This window comes from Ipomoea nil, unplaced genomic scaffold (assembly GCF_001879475.1).
Source record: "Ipomoea nil cultivar Tokyo-kokei standard unplaced genomic scaffold, Asagao_1.1 scaffold3316, whole genome shotgun sequence".
NCBI classification, from domain to species: domain Eukaryota; kingdom Viridiplantae; phylum Streptophyta; class Magnoliopsida; order Solanales; family Convolvulaceae; genus Ipomoea; species Ipomoea nil.
Window position 1 is genome coordinate 200,548 of NW_017619744.1, and position 7,538 is coordinate 208,085.

At 32.2% G+C, this 7,538-nt stretch overlaps 1 protein-coding gene across 1 annotated transcript; it reads left to right on the forward strand.

Annotated features, from left to right (window-relative positions):
* The first annotated feature begins 940 nt into the window (after window positions 1–940).
* On the forward strand, window positions 941–5,718 carry LOC109169618. Its single transcript, XM_019318496.1, has 6 exons — window positions 941–1,015; window positions 2,635–2,733; window positions 3,152–3,278; window positions 3,438–3,617; window positions 3,700–4,200; window positions 4,292–5,718. The coding sequence occupies exons 1-6, from the start codon at window positions 941–943 to the stop codon at window positions 5,716–5,718; spliced, it is 2,409 nt and encodes an 802-aa protein (XP_019174041.1).
* The last annotated feature ends 1,820 nt before the right edge of the window (window positions 5,719–7,538 follow it).

Genomic DNA, 7,538 nt, shown 5'->3' on the forward strand with positions numbered 1-7,538 from the left:
GCATTCCAGATTTTCGAAGCTTTGTCAAAATACATCACACTCTCTGCTATAGTAGGGCTGACGGATTTCAAAATCCATGAACACACGATCCGATTGCATCTCCTCCACGCTGCATATCTCGGATCGTTCTCAGCTGGACTTGGAATTACTCCATTAAAGAAATCATACTTGTTTTTGACCTCCAAGGCTATCTTCATGGCTCGGCTCCACGAAGGATAGTTGATTTCAGTCAAAACTGGTGAGACTAAAGTCAGGTTGGGATTCTCTGTGATGTGGAGATAGTAGAGATCGTCAAACTCATCACTGCGTTGGTTTACCGGACTCTGATTCGATGATGCAGCTGCTTGCTCAACACGATCTCCATCTCCATTCACATTCTCTGCCATTACTGCGGCAGCGTAGCTTCTGCGAAGCTCTGATACCATGATCAGATCACTCAGGTTAGCATGTTAGGGCTTGGGAACTTCATCATGAAGAGAAGAAGGAAGCAATTTTGTGTATTACTGAAGAGAGTTTTTGGGAGAAAAAGTGTGTCTATTATAGGAGAAGAATACAGCTTATATATGTAAAAGGAAAGAAAGGAGATAGACGGTTATAACTAACTTAGAGACTAAAAAGACATAAAAGCCCCTAAGCTAGCTTTAAAAGAAACAACTCCAGTTGCTGCTAGTTACTGCTTGTGCTGCTATGGTGAATCCAATGGTGCCATGCCACCTCGTTCACTTTCAAGAACCCTAAAATATGCACTTCCAAAGCCTGAGAAGTCAGACCACAAATCAGACACAATATATTTTGATATTAAATAAACATAAAATTAAAGATTTTAATTAGCATATGTTTAATTAGGTAACCTTCCAAGGACTTTCTAAGCTTTTCAATATTTGCAATAATGAGGTTCTGAAGATCTTCTCCGGCTCATGCAGGGCATACAAGCACGGAAATGAGTATGCATGTTACGCCTCCGATGGTCACCATCTACGGTAGCCGGAGAGGGGAGACTGTTACCAGAGTGAAGGTGAGGATGAATATCATCACTCTATACTCATACTTTCTCTTGATACCATGAATAAATCTTATGATTGTTGATGTCGCAGCTGCATATATGCATGTAAAGTTGAATATATTAATCATATTACTCTTCTACTGGGTATAATTAGACACGATATAACCTAGTTGAAGTTGCGTGCGATGGGCGTGTAATGCACGTGCGATGGGCGTGTAATGCACATGCGATAGGTGTGCAATGCACGTGTAAGTGTACAAATGATAGACATTTATACTCTCTAATTATGTTGGCTATATTATTTGATAAAACTTAGAATATAATTATTATTTTTCTTAGTTTAGGTCCGTCTGGTTTTTAGTCTATGCCTGCAGCTGTCAAAGCTTATTTGGTCTACCTATTTTTGGTTTGTCTTGAGCAAATATTCAGCTTGGTGAATGAGTGGACAACGTTGTTTGAGAGGAAAGTTTGGCAGCCTATGTTTAAGCTAGGGTGTTGCTATTTGCACCACCTTTTAGTTAAAAGTGAGTATAAAGTAATTTGGGTGTTGCTATTTGCACCACCCATTGACTAAAATGAGGTATAAAGCACTTTGAAAATGTAAAAAGGTAGTAAATATGGGTGGTGCAAATAGCCTAATGGGTGGTCAAAATGCTATTTGCACCACCCTATTAAATTTACATTTATGACGTCAAAATTTAATTATTAAAAAAAAAAAAAAAAAAAAAAAAAAAGGAGCAGCCATCGCCTTCTCCGGTGAGAAGGCAGTCCGTCGCCTTCTCACCGGAGAAGGCGATGGCTGCTCCTTTTTTTTTTTTTTTCTGCCTCCTTGCCTTCCTGGTCCATTTTTTTTGTTTTTCGATATATGTTTATTTTAAATTTATGATTTCAATAGATAGTTTTTTGAACTTTATAATTTTAATACATATATTTTGTAAATTTACAATTTCAATTCATATTTTTTAGTTAATATTGTTGTTTGTGAAATGAAACTACGTGTAGAATAAATGGCAAGGAATCCAAAAGACTTAAATGGCTCTATATATATGTGGTGTGTGTGTGTGATGTACATGTCATACAATCAAAATTCGTGTGTGTGTGATGGACGGTTGGATAGATAATTTGTTTAGCTACAACGATCAAAATCAAAGCCAATTTCTTAGTTACAATGGTCCAAATCAAAATCAACAACATTACGAGGTATTTTAATTTTTTTTTTATTTGAATTGTTACTGAAATGTTACAATTGAACTTATGTATATTTGTTCATTGCTTTTATATATTATTTAAAAATTTAAGTTCATTGCTTTCATATATTATTTAGAAATTTAAGTTCATTGCTTTCATATATGTTCATTAATTTCATATATATATATATATATATATATATATATATATATATATATATATATATATATATATAGATATAGATATATATGTGTGTGTGTGTGTGTGAACTTAGTAAATTGAATATTACGTATTATTTATATATTCATTGCTTTTATATATTATTTAGAAATTTAGATATGTATATTTATTTTTGATTAGAAATTCATTGCTTTAATATATCAATATTGAATATATTATTTTGTCTTTATATATTAAGAGTTGTTATTTGTTTGTTTGTTTAGGACGAAAATGCAATCGAAATTTATGATGACAATAGAACTAAAGATGATGATCAAGTGAACCTAAATCTCGAGGTTGCATGCGAATTGTCTACAGAAACGGTAAACAAAATTCATACGCATACTTATTATTATTGTAAGCATGTAATTATTAATATTATTAATATTATTATTATTATTATTATTATTATTATTATTATTATTATTATTATTATTATTATTATTAATTAGTACGTATACTTAATTTCTGTTTTTGTTTTTGTTTTTGTTTGTTTTTTTTTTTTTAATTTGTTGGTATACATGCATGTAATTATTATTATGATTATTAATTAGTACATATACTTAATTTCTGTTTGTGTTTTTGTTTGTTTGTATTTTTTTTAATTTATTGGTATACATGCATGTAGTCATTCACGCCTTAATACTCAACTTAACATTTTATAATCTTATACCCACTTTTTATGATTATAATTAATTAATTAGGTATTTTTATTATTGATACAATTAATTTTTTTATTAGGCATTCATGTCTCGCGAAGATTTAATTGAATGGGTTCAAAGTAGAGGTCGGGATCTCGGATATGTTATTGTGATTAAAAGATCCCGGAATAAAAGTCCTACAGTTATATTTCAGTGTGACCGTGGTGGTACTTACGTGCCAAAAAAAATCTCATCTAAAAACACGGGTACAAGAAAAATTGATTGTCCATTCCAATTGGAGGGGAAATACATACGTGTTAATGGTTGCTGGAGGGTTAGGGTAATATGTGGAGTACATAATCATGATCCTGCATTGCACCTTGAAGGTCACCCGTATGCAAGGCGATTATCAGGAAATGAAGTCGAATTGGTGGAAAATTTGTCAGCGATGCATGTGAAACCACGAGATATTTTAACGTCGGTGAAGATGCAAAATCCGGATAATGTTTCCATCACAAAAACCATATACAATGCACGCCAAAAATTCCGGATGATGGATAATGCAGGTAAAACTCAAATGCAAGTTGTTATGTCTTTTTTTACATAACAATGGTTATGTGCATGAGAGTCGAACTAATAATGCAACAGATGAGTTAGAAGATTTATTCTTCGTTCATCCTAAATCTATGGAGAAGTGGCGTGCATTTACACATGTCCTGTTGATAGATGCAACCTATAAGACAAATAGGTACTCGATGCCTCTCGTCGAAATGGTTGGTGTAACTTCGACCAACATGACATTTTGCATAGCGTTCGCCTTCATGCACAAAGAGAATGAGTCCAATTATACTTGGGCATTAAATTGTCTCAAAGCCACAATTGAGGGATGCATTACCCCGCGTGTTATCGTCACGGATCGAGAGTTGGCATTGATGAAAGCATGTAAAAATGTGTATCCGGATGCTAAAGGATTACTTTGTAGATGGCACATCTATAGAAGTATTTTGAGAAAGTGCAGGGCATCGATCCCCTCAAACCATCATTGGGATTTATTCTACAAATCATGGAACGCATTAGTTGAGTCTCAGACTCATGAATCATATATGTTCCATTTAGCTCAAATACAAGCAGTTTTGGTTGACTTTCCAGGTATTATTCGATGTATATTTTAATATTTTTTTTTAACAAGGCATATTTGTTCAACTACTGTAATTATTTCTTCAATTATTCACATTTTCAGGTGTTTTTGGTTATATTGATGATAATTGGCTGCAACCGTATAAAGAAATGTTTGTATCTGTTTGGACTGATCGATATCTCAATTTTGGAAACCACACCACGAACAGAGTTGAGAGTCAGCATGCCAAGTTAAAAAAATACTTGGAGTCATCGCAGTCAGATTTGGAGACATCATTGGTTTATATCGACAGAGTCATTCAGTCACAGGACACATCCATCAAAGCAAGTCTTGAACAAAGCAAAATTTTGATTCGACATCGGTTCAACACGTCACATTTTCAAGAATTGCGAGGATTTGTGTCTATTCATGCACTGAATCTCATTTTTAATGAGTTCGAGAGGTCACGGGCTGGCGGGATTACTTTTAAAAATTGTGGATGTCGATTGCGAACAAGTTGCGGGCTTCCATGTGCACACGAGCAGGTAACATATTTTAACTGTGGTAAGCCTATCCCACTTGATTCGATTGATATCTTTTGGAGGAAGCTCGACTTATCATCTTCCATCTCTCTAACCAATGAAGATTTTGGTGTTGAGCATGAGCTTCATATGTTTAAGGATCAGTTCAAGAAACAATCAAGAACTGGTAAATTCAACATATTGAGAAAGTTGAGGGAGTTGATCGCGCCATCTACAACTTCGATCCGTGAGCCACCCGTGCAAATAAATGTTCGTGGGCGTCCCACTTCAAAAAACAAATCTCTCATAAGAACTCTATCTCTCAGAAAAACTAAAGCCGAGCCAAATAATATTCAATTTCAAGAACAAGCTCGGAATAGTTGTTCAGCTGCACCAACTTCAAGTGATAGACACTTTTACCATCCATATATGCTTCAACTTCCGGTTATATTCCATCCTTTCATCATGCAAGTGCAAGATGTGAAATCTGACGGAAACTGTGGATTTCGAGCCGTAGCTCTCTGTCTCGGTTTTAAGGAGGACGAATGGTTCAAAATTCGATCCAATTTAATCGAAGAACTAGAGTCTCACACAATGGAATATACCGATATGTTTGGAACTCAAGGATGGTATAATGTCTATAACATGTTAAATTTTTTTGCACAAGATCGGTGTGCACCAGTTGAGCACTGGATGACTATGCCGGAGATGGGTGTACTAATTGCTTCCCGATACAATGTGATACTACATGTTTTGAGTATGGCCGGCAGTACAACATATTTACCACTTCGATCTAGCCCACCACCTTGGTACGAGCATGTAGCAATAACCCTTGGTTATGTTAATAATAACCATTATGTCAAGGTAACATTGACAGGAGGGTACCCAATGCCTACAATTGCTCCACAATGGGCTTATTTTAGATATGATTGTGCAAATGCATGGATGACTCCATATATGAATAGGATTGAAAGTTACAATGAGCATGTACGCTCTAATTGTACTCGGGAAAATGTTATATTAGATTGAAATTGAATGAATTTATTTTTTTTTTTATTGTGAAGTTAATATATTTTTACAATTTTTAGCGATTCAAATTTAATTTATTATATCTCTATAAAAAAGAATAAAATAATGAATACAACAAATTTAAGTTATAAAAAATATTAAAATAACAAAATTAATCATTATTTTTTATTTAAAAATTAAACCATAAACAAAAACAAGTATTGAAAATAGAAAGTTAAAAAAATTATATTGAACAAAAAAAATAAGTATTGAAAATAAAATTTAAAAACATATGTATTGAAAATAAAAATTTTAAAAACAATTACACAAATAATTAAAAAAAAAAAAAAAAAAAAGAATAAATCATCGCCTTCTCCGGTGAGGCCTTCTCACCGGAGAAGGCAACTGGGCTGCTTTCTCCGGCGAGAAGGCAACCCACTGTGTGGGCTGCCTTCTCCGGCGAGAAGGCGACCCACTGGGCTGCCTTCTCGCCGGAGAAGGCAGCCCAGTTGCCTTCTCCGGTGAGAAGGCAGTCCTTCTCACCGGAGAAGGCGATGATTTATTCTTTTTTTTTTTTTTTTAATGTTTATTGTTAAAAAATAATAAATAATAAATGTTACTTTGACTACATTTATTAATGCTGGCATTTACACCACCTATAAAGCTATTTGACCTACTAAGTAGGTGGTGCAAATAGTAAAATAGGTGGTGTAAATAGAATAACCCATTTTGAAATTGTAAAAAGGTGAAAATTTTCAATAATTACATAGGTGGTGTAACTAGTCAAAGGGGTGTTCAAATTGCTATTTGCACCACCATGGTCAAACCTCATTTACGATGTGTAATAAATAATTTTTTAATTCAAAATTTATTCTCTTCTTTATATATATTAAGGAAAAATGGTTGACACAAAAATTTTTCCCTCCAAAAATTTAGGGGCATTTTTGTAAAACCAAACTCATAATTATTAACTAACCATATAATAAAAAAAATTAATAAAATAATAATAATAATAATAATAATAATGTTAAGAATGTTAATGTGGGTAAAGAACTATATAATAAGAAGAATTTTATTATATATTAAAATATATTTTATAAAAAAATTATAAATGATAAGAATTGAAATCATTATTGAAAGTTTGCAAAAATATATTCAATTTAAAATTTAATTGACTTTTGAAGACTTATACTATATATTAAACCTATATGGGTAAAAAAAAATGGCGGTCAAATTTTATAATCAAATGAATGACTCAGATTGATCAGATTTTAATTTTTCCTTAACATTTCCTATGATTATCCGTTAACTTTTCCGTTAAATATTATTTTTTCTATTAATTTCTGTTAGTTCACCGTTAACTTACTCATTGATTTCAATAAGAAAGGTTTTAGGTTCGAACCTCATCCCAATTAAAGTTGCATAATTAGTATTCTATTTTACTCTTAGTAAATTAAATAATAATTTAGTAGCAACAACAAAAAATAATACATATGCATTTCTTTAATTTAGAATTATGTGTCTACAATGTCTTTATTCAAACAAAATTATTCATTATCAATAAATTAAATAAGAGAAATAATTTCATTAGTTATATTGTCTTTATTTTTCTCCAATATAAAAATTCTTTACATTCAAATTCATCAATTGATTATATTCGCTACATTGTCCGTACAATGTCTTTACTAAAAAAAATTTATTCATTATCAATAAATTAACTAAGACACATAATTTTATTAGTTATATTGTCTTTATATTTCTCCAAGTAAAAATTCTTTACATTCAAATTTAAAATTCATCAATTGATTATATTCACTACATTGTCTATTATCGTTTTTGTG

What these genes read in the sequence shown, in the direction of transcription:
- LOC109169618 (XM_019318496.1), top strand. Translation starts at nt 941, where the DNA reads ATGAGTATGCATGTTACGCCTCCGATGGTCACCATCTACGGTAGCCGG. An exon ending in CCGGATGATGGATAATGCAG is followed by an intron (nt 3,618 to 3,699) that starts GTAAAACTCAAA and finishes ATAATGCAACAG; the next exon opens with ATGAGTTAGAAGATTTATTC. An exon ending in AGTTTTGGTTGACTTTCCAG is followed by an intron (nt 4,201 to 4,291) that starts GTATTATTCGAT and finishes TCACATTTTCAG; the next exon opens with GTGTTTTTGGTTATATTGAT.